The sequence below is a fragment of the Clupea harengus genome, chromosome 14, assembly GCF_900700415.2.
Source record: "Clupea harengus chromosome 14, Ch_v2.0.2, whole genome shotgun sequence".
Taxonomy (NCBI): Eukaryota; Metazoa; Chordata; class Actinopteri; order Clupeiformes; family Clupeidae; genus Clupea; species Clupea harengus.
In genome coordinates, this window is record NC_045165.1 from 22599610 (window position 1) to 22620745 (window position 21136).

The window sequence follows — 21136 nt, forward strand, 5'->3', positions numbered from 1 at the left end:
GTGAAAAAGTCTATGGGAACAAAGGATCAAAGGCAGTGTGTGTATATGTGTGTGTGTGTGTGTGTGTGTGTGTGTGTGGCCATTACAGACACACACACACTCACACACACACACACACACTTGAAGCTTCTTAATGGCCAACCTTCAGTGAGAAGTGATGCCAAAGTGGACCAGAGAAGCAACTTTCTTTCATTGACTTCACTAATATACTTCTGAGAATGGCCTCACACTTCTTTCCCTTTTTTTTCTTTTCTTCCCTCTGCTTTTTTGGATTCTTGTCATCCCCTCTGGTCAAACCCAAACGCACAGCATCGTCTGCTGATCTTAGGTGAGCTGAGATGCAAGCCTGAGCCAACATGGATTATTGACTCTGGGCTGCACCAGGCCACACAGCAGCACAACATTGCAGAGTTTAATTGCATTTTTTTTAAACTTCTACGTACAGGCTGCTGCTTAAACGCTTTTTTTTTTGTTTTTGTTTTTGTTTTGTTTTTGGGGGTGTGGGGGTGCATTGTGAGCTCTGTTCGCTGCTCTTGTACCTTGCAGCATGGTGAAAGCCCACTCGGTCTGGGCTCGGATTCCACCGCTCTCCCCCTCCTCTTCCTCCTCCTCCTCCTGTTCTTCGCGGCGCGCGCCAGAGATGCCAGTTATCCACTGGTAGCCCGCCACGCTGCGGGGAGAGTGGGCAGGCGTGGGCTCTAGAGAAAGAGAGAGAACACACAATACAGACACAGGGAATTAGAACACTGTGTGGTGTGAGTCTTTGTGTGCCAGGGTGGCATAGACTGGGGGGGGGGGGGGGGGGTGGCGGTAGTGGGGGAGCAAATTCAATTGACTGCAGTTGATTAGAGGGAATGGAATTAAGATTCAAAGCCTCATGGAAATTCATGGGAGATTTTCAATTTGTGACCTCAATCATGATTAATTAAGAGAATTTAATTCCTTAATTAGCCCGATATCAGCTGGTGTCATTAATTCTAATGGGCATCATCAATAAAAGACAAATCATGTGAGAGAGATGGTGGCATGTAATATCATACTAACGCACAGATAGACCACCATAGACCGATAACCACACACATGTTCACACACCACACACACACACATCTCACCGTGACCTCGCTGACAACTAAGGTCGCCGTTTGATGTAAATTCTTCCTGGATGGCTTCAGTTTTACCAGCATATTCCGCCTCCTCAGTCATCTTGTCAATGGCGCTTTGGCAAGGACAAGTACCGAGGGGCAAAGGACTCTCTGTGGGGCCCTGAAATCAAGCCCAAACGGGAATAAATCAGCCAAGAAAGATCCGTTGAGAAGAGGAAGGGGGGATGCAAAAAAAAAAAAAAACCTGACACAAGCGAGTGAAAACAAAACTGAGCATAATTAGTTTTCCAATAAGCCGCCATGCGTGCCATGTCAGTCTTTTCTGATGTGCCCGGGCCAAAAATGACTGGGAGGAGGAATGAATATGAAAAAAGCAATGCTAACATATTCATGAATTACACTGAGAGGGGGCATGTTTTATTTTTTTCGGGGCTTGATACTGTAAATGCAATCGTTCCAGCCGTCACTCATCCCGCCTGACTGTCTCTTGACGCATTGGGTATTTCACATGAAAGTCCAGTCTTTCATCACTCTTGTTTATTGACAACTTTCCCTTCATTCAGGCTTCTTTTCAGAATCAAATGTAAAGACACCCGGCCGTGATGTCTATTTACATGCAGTATTACCTGACAAAAAGTGCACTAAAAGCATTCGTTTTCTGGATAAACATTTCAGAGGGCTTTTTTTCTTTCCATTAAATCTCCTGCTGTCAGCTGCATTTGCCCATATGATAATCAAATTAATTATACTCCAGTCCCAGCTCCCCACGCAGTAGAGGGGCTCCAGCAGAATTAACTCAGGGCAAATGATGCCATTCGCCCCCCCCCCCCCCCCCCCAACACGTACGCACACACACACACACACACACACACACACACACTCACACACGCGCGCTCCGCCACCCACCCCCCTCCACTCCCCTGCTGCTGGTTCATCCAGAGCTTGGTGTCAGGCTGGATTCGTCAGCCTGACGGAGAGCGCTTTGGACGGCTGGGTGAGGGGAGGCTCTCCCCTGGATAGGGTCCTGGAATCTCCCCCGCTCTTCCCTGCTGACCTGGGGGGTTGGGGCTGGGTGGCTGTGCGGGGGGGGGGGGCGGGGGTGCAGGATGGGTGACTGGATGGCTGGCTGGTGGTAGTGGAGGAGGGGGGTGTTTGTGGGGAGGCAGGATAGGATGGCTATAGGGCTGGGTGGCTGGAGGACAAGAGGGTTGAGGGTTACACCGGCTATGTTTTTTTTCTCGCCAATAACTAGCCCCCAAAACAACTCCCTCCCCATACACCACCACCCACCCCCGTCCTACTCCCAAACAAACCAACAACAAACCTCTCTCCCTGAAACCCCCCAAGAGTGAAACACACACACACACACACACACACACACGCGCGCGCACACACACACACACACACCCAACCTCATCCCAGAGGCTGACCCTGCCTGGCTGTGACCCAGAACAGACTCTCTGCTCCCGCCGGTCTCACATCAGATCTACAGCGCACAGCTTCTGCATTTCATTTCACTCACCCTATCCCCTCTTTCCTTCCTCTCCTCTCCTCTCCATCTCCCTCTCTCTAATTAACATCTCTCCTTTCAGCCAGCTCTCCCCTCAGAAAGACCGCCAAAAACGGGGGCTGTGTTGGTTTGTGTTTATTTGGCTTGGGGTTCTCGGAGTCTGGCTCGCCGGACACAGACTCTGCACACAGCATGGCTGATGAGAGCGCAGCTACAGAGCGGGAGAGGAATTCGACAGGGAGGGACTCTTTGATGCTTGAAAGTGCTGTTCTCGCAGCAGCGGAGTGCCTAGGCGAGAGACTCTGAAGCTTTTAAGTGCTGTTCTCAGAGCAGTGGCGAATGCCAGAGTGCTTTGCTCTCTCTCTCTCTCTCTCTCTCTCTCTCTCTCTCTCTCTCTCTCTCTCTCTCTCTCTGTGCGTGCAGCTAAGTGGTGCAGGGACACGGTAATCATGTTCCCAGATGAAACTGAAGCAAACTGTGATCCAATCTCCAGTGCACACAAACATATAAAACACACACACATGCGCGTGCGTTCGCTCGCTCGCACACACACACACACACACACACACACACACACAGACAGACAGACAGACAGACAGACAGCCATGTACGCGCTTAACCCCATCTACAAAACCAGATAAATCACTGAGCTGCCATACATACAAACACTTGACTAAAAGCAAAAAGCAGAAAAAACAAAACAAACAAAAACACAGATAAACAACTGCAGACAGTCAGGCAAACACACAACCTCAAACTCCAAGCACTTCCACTGGGGCTAATCACACATGGGGCACTTCAGACTCTGGGGCCAGAATAACCTTTCTCTCTCTCTCTCTCTCTCTCTCTCTCTCTCTCTCTCCCCTCTCCTCTTCCTCGCTCCATCTCTTCTCTGTGCCTCTCCCTGGCGACAGCTATCTGGGCGTAGCCACTCCGCACTCAACCCCCCCCCCACTCCGCCTACCTGCACGCGGGGGCACTTTAATTTGAGCCGACATGTTTATTAACGCGGGCCTAGTTTGGGGCGGGAGTGAATATTGCAGACGTCAAAGTAGGCCGAGCGCGGCGAGGAGAGACGGGCAAGAGAGCGAGGGAAAGAGAGAGAGAGAGAAAGAGGAGGATGAGAGAGAGATGGGGAGAAGGGGGTAAAGCCCCTAGAGTGTAGGCCCTGTTCTCCTGACTGCCTCTAACCCATTCTCTTCTCTCCTCTCCTCTCCTCTCCTCTCCTCCATGTCAGAGCGGCAGAGATGTTCAACAAACTTCTCACGCAGCCATGCAGCACGTCCGTTTAACTACGGCCCCAGTGTTTTCATTATTCCCCCCCCAACCCCTGCCCCCTTCCTAGCATAATGACATAATGACCAAGTTCCAATTTCACGAGCAAAAACCGTGTCCATCACTCCAATAAAAAATAAAACAAACACATGGCAATTTTCTCCCCGTTTTGCAAAATCGAAAAATCAAAACAACCAAATGAAACTGTCAATAAATAAAACACACATCATTCCACATCAGTGATTGGTTTACGGCATGGGTCGGTGTCATGTGAAAGCAGAACAGCTTTTTCCCAGGCCTGAATGAGCGCCTTATCCTGGGAGAGGGCGGAAAAAAGAAGGGAGTGGAAGAGAGGAGAAGAGTAAAAGGGAACAGAGAACAGATGAGAGGAGACGGGAGGTGGGGAAATGGGGGAGGGCATGGGAAGAGAAGAGAAGAGAAGAGAAGTGAAGTGGATTATAGAGGAGAGAGGCCAAAGAAAGGCAGAGAGAAGAGAAGAGAAAAGGAGTGGAGAGGAGAAGAGAAGAGAAGAGGGAAGATGAGACAATGAGAGCGAAGGAGAGAGGGCCAGATGAGATGAGATGAGAGCTGAGCCAAGCAGACCTGGCCTTTGTCCTCCGTGTGCATTTGAGTGAAGCGCAGGTAGCCGACCGGAGCAAAGGCGTCTGCCGAGTGGATCACCGTCTCCATGGTGTCACTGCAAACAGAACACCAACTTACGTTTTAAAAAACAGTTAACAGAAAAGAAAAAAGAAAAAAAACATAACCTGGGTTATACCCCCAAAACAGTTTGAATTGATTGTAACCCTGTTATTAAATTCAGAGTCAATTCACATTTCAAATAAGCCATGAAACTACTTTCCCTGCAGTGTAAGGAGCCATGTAATGCCACTTTAGGCCTCTAGTCCAGGTACCAACTAAATGAATGAGTTTCACGAATACCCTGTTGGCGCCAGCTGTACAATAATGTTTTTAGGATGGGAGATAAGTGTGGTTTATGATAACTTACATAACAATCTTTTTCTTGAAAAGAGGACAATTGGTCGTGAAGGTCTCGTATTCGCCCCCTTCGCCACAAATGTGCACGCCATACTTCTGCGAGAGCTGCCAAAAGGGAAGGAATTCATCAGTGTTTAACAGCCATTTCATGAAAGGGACTCCACTTTTCGTCCATTTTCTTTCCGTCATTAAAGAAAGCGAGTCGGCCCAAAAACGCTCCGAGTGAAACCGTGGGCCACTTGTTAATGCAGCCGATCCCGTATAAATTTAACGGTCTCAGGCCCAGGGGCCTGGGTGAGCTGGCGTGCGTTTGGATCGGAGCCCAACAGTGGGTTCATGTGGGGTGAGGCAAGGAGGTGGCAGTGGCAGAGAGAGAGAGAGAAAGAAAGAGAGAGAGAGAGCGAGAGAGAAAGAGAGAGAGAAAAAGATGGGTGCTGGAAGAGAAATGCTCTGACCTGTTTCAGATGAGGCTCCATCTCCGCCAAAGACTTCCCTAAATGCTTCTCAGGGTCCAGGCCTGCCAGGCACACACACACAGACACACATACACACACACACACACACACACCAGAAGAGAAGGACCCAGTCAAAGACACAGTGCAGTGATTCATGATGACAGCAAGAGGCAGGCCTGTCTCTCACACACACAGAGACGGCACAACACAGAGCACACACAAAGAACTTGGCCCGGGATCTTATTTATTTGACTTTGCAAATTGTGTACACAAATCTCTCCGGGGTAAGGTTAACAGTTTTCAGTCGTGCTGAAAAGCGAGCCCCTGCCTGGTTCCTTTGTGAACGTAAACTGGGAGAGATCCTGTTTATTTGTCTTTCCCCCCTTAAATGGCACAGGGAAGTGACTCAGGCCCCACAGATGTGCTGCTCTGCACACTGGAGACACACAGGGGGAGGAAAGACAGCGAGAAGGACAGAGACAGAAAGAAAGGAGGGAAACAGAGGAAGATGTGAGACAGTGAGAGAGAGGAGGGTACAGGGAAAGTAAAGGAGAGCAACAGAGGAGGGAAAAAGAAAAGAGTGAGAGGAAGAAAGGGAGAAGGGTTTGCCCACGAGTGATGATGTCCTCTGCAAACACAGCCATCCCTGGCCTTGACTGCGATCTCCCCAGACTTCTTTCCCCCCCGACCTCTGGCACGCAGTGGCTACCTCTGTGTGTCGTTTCTCAGGGCCAGTCACGAGCCTTATGTCACTCCGAGCAAAAACGACGCCGGTCGAGCCCCCACGTGCGAGCGCTCCACACCGCCTTCCAGACGGCCAGTCCCCCCTGTGTGAGACAGACTGCCACCTGGTTCTGATCCGCCCGCCGCCACCACTATGGCACGCCGCACTCCCCCCCCTCCATTTCCCGGTAAACAATCCCACGTCCTCCCTGATAAACACGAGATGCTGGCTACTTATGTCGTTACCTACAGGCACCCCAAAACCGCAGCAGAACCAGAGTCTGAGCTTCCCGGCAGACGTGGCAGACACGGTGACATGAGGCATGCTACAGGCTTGTGCCGTCTCTCACAGCATCTGCCGGCTACGCCAAAACCAGGTTTGCAGGGAAATGGAATGAAACCCACACTCTCCACGGCACTCTCTCTATGGCAGCACTTCTGAACCATAATGCGGGGAAAATGTAAAGCACAGATTCAAGCGATAAAGGTTGGACAGTGTTGCTACAGTGGCACTACATTGTCAAACTCCACCACAAAGTTATCGAGAACACGGCAATGCAGCCTCTTCTCGTCTTTCCCCCCCCCCCTCTTTCTCTTTCCCTTTCTCCTGTGAAAACCTCAAAGGTCAAGGGCTTAACCGCAGACCCTGGGGAAGGAGCAGGGCTTCAAAAACCCACGTTTCAAGTGGAGCCAGGCCACGAGCTCCAGCAGGATGGAGGGTGGGAGGTGGATGGGGAGCTGGCAGGGGAGGACGAGGGCAAACGGAGGGGAGAGAGAGAGGGCCCCTGTCTGCCACCCAGGGGAACAGCGCTCTTAATTAGTGTGAGAATATCTAATCTCGACATCTTCTCATCTTAACCCCACGCACAAAAAAGGTAATAAGGAAGAGAGAGAGGGAAAGAAAGAAAGAGGGAGAGAGAAGAGAGAGAGAGAGAGAGAGGTGGGGGTGGCAGAGAGCATTAAAATTCAATCCAATTTAAATATCCCTTTTTAATTAGTCATGCCTTTTAACAAATTTTAATGATTGGCTTCAAATTGCTTATGAGGATGTGGCCTTTTTTCCCTTCCCCCCCTTTTTTAACATGTACATTAACTTTCCAAGCTCGTGAATAAAATATGATACAGGACTTGGTATTTACGGGGAGTAAGGAGACACAGGAAATCCACAACGCCACCCCAATGGTTAATTAAAGCGTGTTAACCTGAGCCCAGCTCCTCGATGCCCCTGTTGTCACCTGGGGGAATCACACCTTAGTCAACAGATGCCGAACACAAACAAATATTTTATGTGGCCGGTCGTCGGTCACTTCAGGGTAGACTGAGTAACTAGAACAAAGATATTGTGACCAAACAGAAACTGTAATCGACCTGTTTACTTGATCTTGGTAGCAAACCCTTTTTATGTGTTAACATGGCTGACACCAGATACCTTTAAATAAAGGAGACCGCTACATGCATGTTTGGGTGCTGTATGATTGATTGGAGCCCTGTGGTGGATTCAGAAGCAATACACTCTTCAACAGGCACTAACCTGGAATTGAGAAGTCTTACGCCAAGCACCAGAAACTAGTCAGACCAGGAGCGACCGCAGGACCCGACCACTTACTTGAGAATGTCTGTCTGGAGCGTGTCTAGACGTACGGCACAACCGCAGATGCAAAGATACGACGAGCAACGCTGTCTTTGTATTCGGTCCATTGTGGACGGCCATTTAAAGACCTTTGGCTTGGCTTTACAGACACACGGCACTCATTTACAGGACCTTCACTTCCCTCGCTGCCCCTCAGCCTATTTTAGTACCTGACCTTACCCTCGTTGCACTGGCTCATTATGCCAAATTAAAAAGAACAGAAGTCCCCGTTTGTCTGCCTCCGAAGACAGCTTCTAAGCACTCTACTCAGACAGGACTCTGGCCAAAGCAGAAGGAATAGCTCTCGTTTAAAAGGATTTTGTCCAGTATTATCCAATAAAAGAGCAATTAAAAGCAGTGAACTTTCCAAGCGGGCCATCAGGCAAAGCAGGGGGAAATGGATTTTAAGGACTCCCTACTCACTTCATTACTTGGCTCAACAGCCTCAAATTAGAAAGGGGGGGGGTGGGGGGTGGGCACTTTCTTCTGGAAAGTTTGTGATACCTGAAGAGATAACCTACGTGATTGAAGGTCACACACAAATAACGGGCAATCATAGGCCTAAATGGGAACAGGTACTAAATTAAACTGGGCCCACACACATGCAACAACAGGCCTGAACATCCACAACGACATTTACTTTGATATATCGCTACTTAACATCATAACCTTCAACCCTTCTTTTATTGTCATACCTAAAAGATACCACTGTGACACTCTTCATGCTCATAGGGAAATTCACAATCACTCACAGAGCCTCCTTATAATCTCCACAACTACTAACATCCACGAGCTCCCCCCTAGATCAAGTGAGTTTGTTAGCTTCCTAATTGAAATGAACAGTTTAAGGTTCTCTGATGCTGGCTGGAGTAGCAAATTAAAAAGCCGTGAGATGGTAGATAATGCAAGCGTTTGGAAATGCTAGCCATGGTGAGATTGTCTCCTGATCAGCCCGGGTGGACTGACAGCCTGGTTTAATCCCTGCTTTCAGACGGAAAGGGGAGAGAAAATTGGATTCATGATGTGTAACATTTTAGCTGCTGAATGCATGAAATGACGTGAGCTAGTTCATCCTTTTGAACAATGCTCTCAAAGACCTTACGAAAAACAATAACTGCACACTATCTTTCCCATCCGAGAGGGAGAATGCATGCGAGAGAGAGAGAGAGAGAGAGAAAGAGAGAGAGAGAGAGGGAGAGTAAGAGAGGGAGAAGGAGAAGGAAGAACAGAAAAAAACACAGATGATAAGATTAGGGTGTGTGTGAAATTTGTCCAAGCCCTTATCTGAAATTCTGTGTCTGTGCATGGAATAATAGGGTAAGGCAAATGCAATTCTCACACATCAAGGTGGTAATCTTTTTATCCGACAAATTAAAGGGAAAAACGAGGGCAATTATAACCTCGTCTGATGCTTATCATGCTGTCGTACACAGACTTTATCCTTTTGCTTAAACAAAACAGGGGCACAACAAATCGAATAATACAACCACGTCATTACTACAACATTGAAGCTGCTTATATCATCTTATGTAAAATTTCATCTCCTGATGCAAGAGTGACCTTTGACTGCATCAAAGCAGCACACATAAGCTTCATTGTAGAGCCATGACATATGTACTTTTATTAGAACAGATAGCGGTGTTGGATTTTCACCAAAAAAAAATCGAAACAAAAGAATATTCCTTGTTATATCAACCTGTGGACTAATAAGCCTTTCTTTGTTTTGTTCTGGAGATGTTCAAGGTTAACTTCACCAGCCCAAGAGCACAGTGTGTCATTTATGGGCACTGGGCTAAAGTTACTCGGGCTGTATCTATCACAATGCTTTATTGCAGGTGGTGCCACAAATGTCAACAGCAAATTACGATACTGCTCCCAGGGCTAATTTGGCTACAGCCATTGGAAAAGCAATGAAAGTCTGACTTCCTCTGGAACAGCTGGCCACTTCCCTTACTACTGAGGTATCATGGGAAAACCCTCTGCTCTGCTGCTAACAATAACATTACCAACCTGCTGTTGTTACCACACTTATACAATTAAGCCAATTAAACCTTTAGAAAGGCACAGCTTTAACAAGTATGTCAGACATTTATGTGTTTGATATGTATTAAAATAGCTTTTTTCCAGCGCTGGCAATTAGCGCCGTGTAGCCGGAGTTAAAACTCCTTCAAATAATTAATTGTACACAAGATTCTCAGCATTCTGTGAAAATCACAAAAGCTCATAATGGTCAAGTTTTATCAAGGAAACCTTTCAGCCACCACTCAGCAATTAGGAGCTGGAGACCAATTAACATCCTGTGAGTGCAGCAAGTGCAAGCATTCTCACCTACGCAAATCAATCAGCTTACTAATTGCGTGAATGTTTAATGTGTGGCCACCTAAACTGCCAATTAACAGGGAGGAAAGCATGCTTTGGAAAACAACAAGGACGTTCTCGGACATCGATAAAAGAGCAGACGAAGCTGCAACGAAACCGAGTCCATCTTGGGAGCCCAGGTCATTTTTTTCGAGAGGGATTACAGTACTGCTTTCTCTTTGTCTTCCTGAATCGAGTAAACTGGCAGTGAACTCGCCCCTCCTCACCAAAAGAAAAACTATCACCCCTCAGCCAGCCCCAGGCAGACAAACCCACCTGTTCTAGCAGGGCTTAGGCACATGAAAAAAAAACTCAAAACAAAGAGAAGGGAGAATTTGTCGTTTGAAAATGCGGTCGCGACCCCGGAGGTGGGGCGGGCAAGGCGTCTTCATCTCCCTCTGAGGTCTACCTGAGCGCCCCTCCCATTCGCCTTTACCCCCTCCGCCCCTCCTCCCCATCCCCATCCACAACCTCAATGCCCCTGTCCCGCCTGCGCGTCACCCAATACCTGCACCCAAACACCCCCTCTCCCCCCACACACACACACATACACACTTCTCTGCCTAAACCTGCTCTAGTGAAAGCTGCAATTATTGCGCTGGTGGCTAATCGGCCGGCGGCGCTGGCAGACTTCTCAGTGCACTCTCTCGCTCCCTCACGTCTAATTACAGCGGCCCCGGGGACAGGTGAGGAGTCACCGGCGATAAGATCTGAGAGCTCTACCTGTAGCCAGGTAAGAGGAGGAGGTGGAGTGGAAGGAGGAGGCGGAGGTTTGAAAACACAACAGGCCCCAGGTAGTTTTCCTTTCTAATTATAAGCCTGTGATACGCGGAGAATGTGCTTTTTCGAGAAGGAGCGAGTGTTTTAGTGTGGCGGGGGGGGCGGATAGTAAGGTGAGGCCAAGGTGCAGCCGGCAGGTTTTTGCGGTGAGGTCCTGGGGGTGGTGAGGTGAGAACCTGTCACGGTGACAAGTGCGATGTTTCTGGGCGATGTCTCAGTGAACGTCTCTGCTGCCATGGGGCTGGGGGGGGGTAATTGCATTCCTTGGGTGGCGTACAAAGGAGCCTTGTGTTTCCGTGGCAAAAAAAACAAAGAAGTGGCAATAAAAACATGAAAAGATGCGTCAGTGTAATCACTTCCTCTAAACTAACATGCAAATAGTCTGGAGGAGGAGGCTTTCAAAACCTAGAGTCCACAGTTGAGTCTTGTTAAGAAGTCTTAAAGGACATCACAAATGATCACATCCCATGACAAAAACTTCACTGACCATTCTTTAAAAGAAATAAAAAAATCGATTTGTGACAAAAATAAAGAAACTAAGTTTTATCGGCAAGCGAACATTTACAAATAGTTTAAATGGGTAAGTACTATTTGAGATTGGGCATAATGACACTGTAGACAAGTAGATATGCCACTGATTGTTGCAGATCAAGTGTCTGCCTGAAACCCTTAATAACTGATTACGGCTGAGTCTGACAGCAAGTACTTAAGTGTGCGTAAACAGCAGCTAAATGGAGTGATTTATTGCCACAAGTAGTTGAAGGATAAAAAGAACCAGCAGCAGCATAATGATCATTTATCACTCCCAGTGTCAGTGTCAAGTAGACACAAGCAACAATCCGCATATGGAAAACTCGTGGAAGAGGACAGATTTTCTTTTTCTCTCCTACCTCCATTCCTTTTCTCTCTAGTCTCTCGTTCAGCAACCCGATCTGCATCTACCCTGAGGCCTCAGCACAGGCTGACAGCACCAGCCAGGTGACAAGACACTAACCTTTCCACTGTTGTGCGCCTATTTAAGAGCTTAAATGAGATATACTAGATTTTAATCGCCGCTTCACGGCCCGTGGCTGTCGAGGTATGCAAGGGACCCTGACGAACAAGCCATGCCCTTCTGCGCGGCGCGGTGGCGACGGCGGGGTAATTACGGATGTTTTTTTTTCATTAACGCGAGTCGGCAATCAGTCAAGATCTTTCTGCGGCTGCCATCGTCGGCTCTTATCTTTGCATATTGTTCTACGCTCGACCGATTTTTCGCCCTGCGGCCGAAGCCTCAACCGTCTACGCTAACCCCTTGTTTGATGATTTAGTCTGTGGCTTTTTCTCTTCTTTTATGCTCTATCTGTCTCTGGTTACACTGAGGTGGCTGGGCAACCGCTTAAGCCCCCCACAACCCCCTTCCTCCCTCCTGTCCCCACTGACCGACCACAACCACTTCGGCAGGCAGTAAGGGGAATTGATGTGTGTGTGTGTGTGTGTGTGGAACTGGTGAACTGTGAACTGAAAGGGGTGTGGCAGGGGTGACTGCTCGGCCGCTGCCCGCCGCTCACCCACCGAAGGCGGCCACTTTGATGAGGAGGGCGTGGACGCCACATGATATCATCTCTGAGAGCAGCGACTCCTGGTCCCGGCGCCACAGGTAGGCCAGAGGCTGGAGCTGGAGCCGAGAACACCTGAGACAGAGAGACAGACAGAGGAAGAGAGAGAATGATATACAAAGAGGGATAGAGGGGAGTGATGGAAAGAGAAATACATGCCATGATAAGAGGAGACAGAGAGAGAGAGAGAGAGAGAGAGAGAGAAAGAGAGAGAGAAGGAGAGTATGAGAATGTGAGACAAAGAGAGGGAGACAGAGATAGAGAGCTCACATCACACCGCCGCCACCAGCTCAACAACTTCAAAGACAATTGGCACTTTCCCTCTCCGGGCAGCGTGCCACGGCTGGGCTCGTGTGGCACAAAAGCCGCCAGAGCCGGGTTCGGAGAGGAGGGGTGGAAATTAAAAGGGTAATTATGAAATCACAGCTAAATCCCCTCGCTGCCACCAGCCCCCCCCCCCCCCTCATCTACACCCCACTCCACCCCCACCCCCCATTGCCTCCTTCATTCGTCAGCCCTGTCACGGGGCGAGACAGCGCAGGTAACCTGAGCTCCAACCAGACGCCTCAAGGTGCAAGGGGCCCCTCCGAGACAATGGGCGGCTGACGGGAGGTATTTGTTGACAGGCAAGGAGTCGCACTGCGCTGTCGGGAGGTGGTGGCGAGGTGGGGTGGGGGGTTGGTGTGTCCGCTGGAATGTGCTGGAAGATGGGGCCGAGGGGCCCTGACTGACGGCCTGACAGTGTGGGCCGAAGGACGACTGTCACGGGGAAGAGGCCTCTCACCTTCGCTAAGACTCCCGGCTTTTCAGGTTGCTCTGGCCCCTCTGGCGTGGCCGCGGATTCCCCGCATGCCGAGAAGCTTTTAACGGCGCTCCGGCGGCTGAGTGGCCTGTTACCAACAGTCCATCACAAGCCACTTACGCTACAAGGGTATCAAGTGCATGGGTTTTTTGGGGTGGATGATATGGCTGACTTTGAGGTACAGCATCAAATGAGAATACAGTACAATGCATCCAACGGGAGTGAAAGGGGGCCAACCATTCTTTTTAACTTCAAAGGATTTGCACGACAGTAGGGATTCCATTAGGGCCTAGGGGTGGCAGTGTGGTCAAAACATCGAACAGGTTTGAATAAGTGGCAGAAAATCCAATCTGGTGGATATAAACAAAGACAGTGGTCTGAAGCCAATTTTTTTATGATGTAGCTCTGGCAGTACAAAACATTCTGGAATACTGACAGAAAATATGTTGGTACCTGATTTTTTCCCTCTTCCCACACCATTTAAGATGTTAAACAATACAAAACAAGGAGTTCATGGTCATCCATACGTAACGCATACAAGAGGGCTCCAGCAGCTTTTTGGCCTGGATCCCGAAATTAAAGTGCAATTCAATGCCTGGACAGTGGAAACTGACGTGCGCCAACAGAGGTATCAGCTGAGTGCTGAGACTGTGTGTGTGTGTGTGTGTGTGTGTGTGTGTGTGTGTGTGTGTGTGTGTGTGTGTGAGCTGGCGTCGTGAGAGACAGTTGAGATCTACTTACACATTTTCCACTCGGACTCGCTGGTAGTCAGACAGAATGGCCCCGACAGACACCGCTTCCACGCTCTCCTTTTCCTGTGAGGGGCAGAGAGCGGAAAGAAGGCTCAGTGAGCGCCAGGCTCAGTTTCACAATCGCTCTAGTCTCCAGGAGGCGACTGGACACGGCTCTATCTATAGCGTTAAGTGCCCTCCACCTCTACTTAAGAAGAGTTAAGCAAGGTTTGTTCTCTTAGCACTGGGTGTGGGCCTAAACACATACATGTGCGTGCTCTCACACACACAGACACACACACAGACACACACACACACAGCCTGAGAAAACTCTCCATGCTTTTCCCTCATCAGATAGGCTGTGGGGGATGTTTACATGATGCGATATCAAGGGCTTCCTGTCCACACACACGTGTGCAAACATACAGACACTGACACACACACACACACACACAAAGACCTCCTGGTAGGGTAGGAAGTCAAACACCTCGACTGGTGCGCGTCGTCCCCACCATAGCAGCCACACACACAGAGGGCCTGGTCCTTATCATCAGAGGCCTCAAGTGAACCTCCGACTCAACCCACAAATCAGCCCCTGCGGAAAAATGTCCCCAAATCCTGGGACCGTTCCAGGAAAAGCCTCTCTGGTTCAGTTCCCAACACACGGAGAGCACAGACACATTGTTTCTGAGAAATCAATGGCGCTCAAGACCGGACTACAAAAACCTCCCACTGAAATGCAAGAGTTGCACCGCGGCGGCACTAATGCCCCATGGTAAATGGCGGTGACAATGAACTAGGCCGGCACACTGGATCACTGTCACTGGACCGGATTCAACCATCAAAAGGGCCGAAGAGTGTTTACCCATGCAGAACACAGCTATTTAGATAGCATTTTACCCTGCTCTACGTCTCAGCTATCTGTAACCTGCACATACAAATGCAAAAACACACGACACACATTTACCGTCTCTTAACACAAACTGCACTCCCGACACACACACACACTCTCTCTCACACACACACACACACACACACACACACACACACACACACACACACACACACACACACACACACACACACACACACACTCTCTCACACACACCCCGCAGCTTCATTAGGACATTACATGGGTTGTAATTAGAGTGAGGGGCCAAATAGGCGCAGTGCAGGGATGCCGAAGTTGCCAGTAAATTACCTTGTAGCCATTATCAATTTCCCAGGCTACTGGTCCTTAAGATAACCTCCCCCACACGCTCCTCCTCTCCCTGTGGTCCTTCCTGCAATTTTTCTCTGCCTGATAAACATGCTGATTAAAACGGAGCACGCGTGTAAACCTTTGATACTTTTTTAAATGAAATCCATGCGCCCGCCCCGGGGCCAGACGTTGCCTGCCGCGCTAACGTGTCAGCTAATCAGATAAAGAATATATATGTATGGATGTGTGTGGATCAGGGATGCCGGGGCACAGCAGCCACCGCCGCCGACGGAGGCCCCAGGCGACAACACGCCAGAGACACACACACACACACACACACACACACACACACACACACACACACACACACACACACAGTGAGTCGAGGTTGTTTGTTCATCCAAGAACAGGGTCGTTTTACTGCATGTAGTACACAGAGTATCGCTCCATAAAAAGGACAAAGAGTGTGCTGCTGCGATATGAAGGGAGCTATTATTAGGCCAAATGTACAGCAGTGTGTAAAGCAAAGATATAAGTAGGTGTACTGCACACGAGCACACCCCCCCCCCCCCCCCCCCCCCCCCCCAAGGGCAAGGCACAATCATTGCTGACCAGCCTTAAATATGCATCCCATCACACACTGCAGTGAGTAACCTCTATGATTCACACTGAGCTATATTGATACAATGTTAATCTGTGGTCACAGTGACATACATATACATTAACTGGGCAATGCTGCCTCTGTTTTTGATAGCGAGTCTTGCCATGAAGAAACACAAAGGGTTGGGGGAGGGGGGGGTCTATCTGCATGTCATTATTCTAATGAAAAAAAAATTCTGAGTGAGAGTGTGTGTGTGTGTGTGTGTGTGTGTGTGTGTGTGTGTGTGTGTGTGTGTGTGTGTGTGTGTGTGTGTGTGTGTATATGTGTATATGTGTATATGTGTGTGTGTGTATGTGTGTGTGTGTGTGTGTGTGTGTGTTTGACAGACAGAGTTGGACTGGGAGTAGACAGGCACGGCATCATCCAGCAACAATGAAGAGAGTTGCAAGCTTCTCTGGGTTCAAGGGTAACCAGAGAAATAATTACACAAGATACGGTTACTCTGCAATAACAGCGGCTTGCCGCCCACTCCTAACGCAGTATGGGACAGGAGAAACATTCTCACACCCGCAATTTTCCCTTCTCTCTCTCTCTCTCCCCCCCTTTCCCGAACGACTTCGTAACTCCTAGACCGTTTATAAACACGAGCGGATAAACCTCAGGACCCTCGACAGGAGGTTATTTTTGGATGTGCCTTTGTTTTTGTCCCCATTATTGTCATCACCGAGAGACCGATCGGAATGAAGGAGCCTGACATTACTTTCTTATGGGTGCGTTTTTTTTTTTTTGCACTGGCAAGAGCCACATGGTTTTCACAAATACTAGACATAGTTTCTCATCCTTTGTGGGAAAGGCAGGAGGAATAATTGTTGAAGCAGAGGGGGTGAGAGGGATTGGGGTGGGGTGGGGGGGTGGGGGACAATGCATAAATCAGGAGAAATGGATATTGCAGGGGTGTTCCATGTATTCATGACACTATGAAAACATAAACTTTGATTTCATGCTGCTTCAGATATTTATCCACATTTTTTATTGCTGGGCTAATGGCTAAAAGAAGCGACGCGGCGGACTGTGAACACACACACTGCAGCGAGCGCTCGGATAGGAACTCGGCGAGAAGAACGGCTCAACTGATTTGTGTGGTAAGAAAATAAGGGCATAGGTATACTTAATGATGCAAAACTATAACCACCCGATTTATCAATCATCTCAACAATTCGTTTGGCTCCTGATTCCAACATAAAGTCAAAGGCCCTATTATCACAGAAAACTTGGAGGCGGTACACTTCCACACTTGAGTACCTCCTCTGTGGGCGAGGCTCTTGCCAAAACACGCAGCTAATACCTTGGGCGGTCAATACAAATCTCTTCTTGGGAATAATTACCGCAAACAAGCGCAGGTTATCAAATTTGCTCTTAATGGGTGAATCATGTCTTTAGCTTCCCCGTGCGCCTCCCTCGCTCAAGCAGCTCCAGGCTAGAGCTCCTGTGTGTGTGTGTGTGTGTGTGTGTGTGTGTGTGTGTGTGTGTGTGTGTGTGTGTGTGTGTGTGTGTGCGTCTGTGTGCGTCTGTGAGCGGGGGGCGGCTCATAACAAACGCTGTGGAACACTCCTCTATCTATCTCTCTGTGTCTCTCTCTCTCTCTTTCTCTTTCTCTCTTCCCCGGCCTAATTTCTCCAGAGCTAAGCGGAGGAGACATCAATGAAAAAGCACGGGGGCCCCAAGCGGTGGCCCCTCTCAGACCCACAGGGCTGTCAGTGAGCATACTTAGCCCCTTACAGTCATTAAATTCTTCGGCTAATTGTGAAATTCATTAAATCAAAGCTCGCCCCTCCACCCCCCTCCCTAACTCCCACCCTTCCCCAATGTCGTTCATGAAAATGGATGTACTTGGCTGAGTGATAAAGCTGTAACTGGCGAGGTGATTAAAGTGGCGAGACAGGCGCCAAAGAAAAGAGGGGAAAAAAGGGACAAAGAAAAAAAAAAAAGAAACAATTATTTTATTTTAATTTCAAGGCACTTTTCGCTATGTCAGTCGCTATGTTTGAAACTTCACTCTACCTGCACTTCAAGACAGATACGAAGCTGATAAATGTTTGGTTGTGGGGAAAAGGAAATAAAAGACAATTTCAGAGATGACAAGAGGATGTCAAATCTTTTGGGTTTTATTAAAATGTGTTCTCATCATGTCCGTGACTGATTTAATGCCCTTATTAAAAACACTAAACATATAAAAGTTCCTTGACATTGCAAGGATTGGTTAATCTAAATTTCAGATGTTGGATATTTGATTTAACTTAAAAAGTCATTTTTGCAGCAAATTAAGAGCACTTATCTATTCATGCCTGATACAACAGTGTTAGGCTTCTTTGACACCTGAAGACTTAACATTAAATTGTGTGTTAAGTGTGTTAAGCACAACCATTTTGTGTCTGTCCCTCACCATGTTATGTGCTCTCTACTGTATGTGGGTGTGTGTGCATGCTCTTGTGTGTCTTTAATAGTAATGCCTCCCGCACATAGCATGACTAGGCAGGAAAAGCGGTGGAGAAATTAATTAAAGTGCCTTGAATGACAGTTTGCTCAAGGGCACACAAGACCATCACGCGCCATGGCATGTCCTCGTTGTCACGGTGGCCTCCCTCCTCCCAAATCCCCCCCACACACACACATATTTCCTCCCTTTCTCTCTCTCTCTCTCTCTCATATACACACACACACACCCGACCCTCTCCGGGATCCATAAGTGAGAGACTGGACGCGACATGGTTTTAATGGGCCCCTCCATTATATCAGCTCCCTCTCTCCCTCCCCTTGTAATGGGATTGTTCTTTGGCCTGCCGCTACAGCGGGCACACGCGGGGGTCCCTGTTGCGGGGACGTGTGGCGGCACGGGGCGCGGGCAATTTGTGTTTAATAAAATCTCCAAACACTCCCGGGGCCACATCACACGCCGGCGCAGACACCTCGACATGCCTCGCGATGCGACGAGGGCAGCGCCGCCAGCAGCGGCTTTGATATTTGTTTTAGCAACGTCTTCATTATTATTCTCTCGCCACTTGGTTCCCAAGGTGACCCTTCGGCAACCGCACCTAGTCTATGTTGACAGGCGGACGCTGGGAGTTGAGGCACATTCTTCCAAAGGGGAAATATCATAAATAGTCCTGCATCGCCATCCCATAATATGATCCTACTATGGGCTTGTTTTAAAACATATAACAGTAATGAGGGTTGGGGTAAGGGGTAAGGGGTGCAGGGTTACTCAGTACATTCTGAGTCAATGTGAGAGGGAGATGACTTAGTGTAACGAGAAGAAAGCTACATGGCTGTTAGAGTGCCACATAGCGTGAATACAGGCTATTATAGATGCACAAGTGGTTCAGTTGAGCAGTTAGCCGACCCGATTGGAGAGACCTCCTCGCCTTTCTGTGGAAAGGATAACCTCATGCTGAGAGTCCCCGTGCATCACTCTTCAACAGCGAGAAAAGAAAATAGGAGATAACAAGCGGCTCTCGGAGGACAGCATATCTCATGCCTTACGTTCAAAAAGCGCCGGGTGGGGTGGGGGGTGTGGGGTGGGGTGGGGAGGGGGGGGTGTGGCAGCATCTTGCTTCTTCCGAGACACAGCACTTCAGAGGTGTCATGGTGGCCTCACTCACTGTCTACTGTGAGAGGGCAAATGAGAGCTATATGACTGTCGTTTAGTTATGATAAACCGCAAAGCAGCATTTCCTTACAGACAAGATGACAAAGCATTGTGAAGGGTTCGGATTCAGGGGTCGGGTTCGGATGAAAAAAGGGGCACATTTCACTGCCTCACCTTGTCGAACAGTTGAGCTGTGTGACACTTTTCCCGTCTTTTCCTTCGTCATGAAACCACTCCAGTGTGTTCGTGTAGACTCTCATGGCCTGCAGTGCACACACAGGCATAGCTGTGATTCATTTACACTGACAGAGCTGTTTTCGCAGATAGGCCCGTGCATAAATATGCCACGCTGCACAGCTGGAAAACGTAGAAATTCATCAGGGTTAAAAAGTAGAGGGGAGAGAGGGGGGAGGAGATTAACGTTTCACGAGTTTCCTCTTAAATATATACGGTTACGTAAACAGAGAGCCAGACGTCAGGCAGGCTAAGGCAGTCTCAGGCAGAGCCAAGCCAAGCACAAAGCGCTGGTTTCACTGCGTATTTTGAATGAGAGGGGGGGAGTTTCTTTTCCATATCAACATTCACGGAAAAGTAAAAGCTGAAATTTTAGCTGGGAAGCCGCACAGAACCAATCCATTTCCATCACGCTGACAATTCTGCATTAAGAGATTACCTCAGTGGGACTTAATTTATTGCAGGGGTGGGGTGGGGTGCGGGGTGGGGAGGGGAGGGGTGGGGGGGGGGCAGGCTCATGCACTGAGGTCGGACGTAAGCTTTGTCATGAGACGGTGATGGTGTCTGAAGAAAAGGCACTCTGTCAACTACCTGTTTCGTTTTGACAGTCCGCAAACTCCCCCTTCGAGGAGGACGACATTATCAACTGACGTCTTGATGTGGCTTTGCTCTCCCGTGCGCATGAAGTCGACCCTTCTGCGAGGCTGGTCGACGGAGACGGGGGAGAAAATCTGAGACAGTCCAGATGGAGTCAAATGCATTTCGCCCTCTGCCACAACAATAGCCACCATAGGCCACAAAGCGCTCTCTCTTTCAGGCTCTGAGACAGCCAGCGAGGCAGACAGAGAGAGAAAAAAATACTTTATTACATTGAGAAGACCATTTAAACACTAAAAAAGTATCATGACACTACTGTCAACAGCCTTTTCTTTCAGAACAACTCCTCCTCAGACATCTCTATAAGTCTTGCCCCCCCCCCTCCCCATTCCTCCACATGAGAGAAAAAAAACACAGGTCTGACACACTGTCCAGACTCCAGACAGTGTTTTCCTTAGTTCGGTTATGGCTGAAACAGCAGGAGGGACAAGAGCTGCCGCAACTCATTCTCTCTCTCTCTCTCTATCTCTCTCTCTCCCTCCCTCTCTCTCCCTCCCTCTCTCTCTCTCCCTCTCTCAAACAACGCTTTTCCAAAACAAAACATAAAAAAGTTGTCTTTGTTTTTTAGGCGCTGGGTTGGTGTGTGAGTTTTCCGGAGGGTGGGGGTGGGTGGTTGGTAGCAGTTGTGACTGAGAGCTCTCCCTCCCTGGGCCTTCCTCCTCTCCTGTGAGCGAGCGAGGCGAGCTGCACTGAGGCAGGGGTGGCTTGAACACACAGACACTCGGAGGCCCGAGAGGCCCCGATGACAGGCCCCTATAAAAAAGGTGAATGACCTCTTGGCGGAGCGGAGCGCGCCACTGGGACACCGAGACGGGCGAAGACTCACTCCAGGC

The 21136-nt window shown here is 48.9% G+C and overlaps 1 protein-coding gene across 1 annotated transcript in view; it reads right to left on the reverse strand.

The window, feature by feature from the left end:
* The window catches only part of dph6 (diphthamine biosynthesis 6), a 57002-nt gene that overhangs the window by 28249 nt on the left and 7617 nt on the right, over positions 1 to 21136 (reverse strand). Inside the window, exons 4-10 of the mRNA XM_012822830.3 lie at positions 13975 to 14048; positions 12388 to 12506; positions 5343 to 5404; positions 4898 to 4992; positions 4492 to 4585; positions 1113 to 1263; positions 540 to 698 (exon numbers count right to left, since the gene is read on the reverse strand). Coding sequence (XP_012678284.2) covers positions 540 to 698; positions 1113 to 1263; positions 4492 to 4585; positions 4898 to 4992; positions 5343 to 5404; positions 12388 to 12506; positions 13975 to 14048 — 754 coding nt within the window. The remainder of the gene's footprint in view (positions 1 to 539; positions 699 to 1112; positions 1264 to 4491; positions 4586 to 4897; positions 4993 to 5342; positions 5405 to 12387; positions 12507 to 13974; positions 14049 to 21136) is intronic.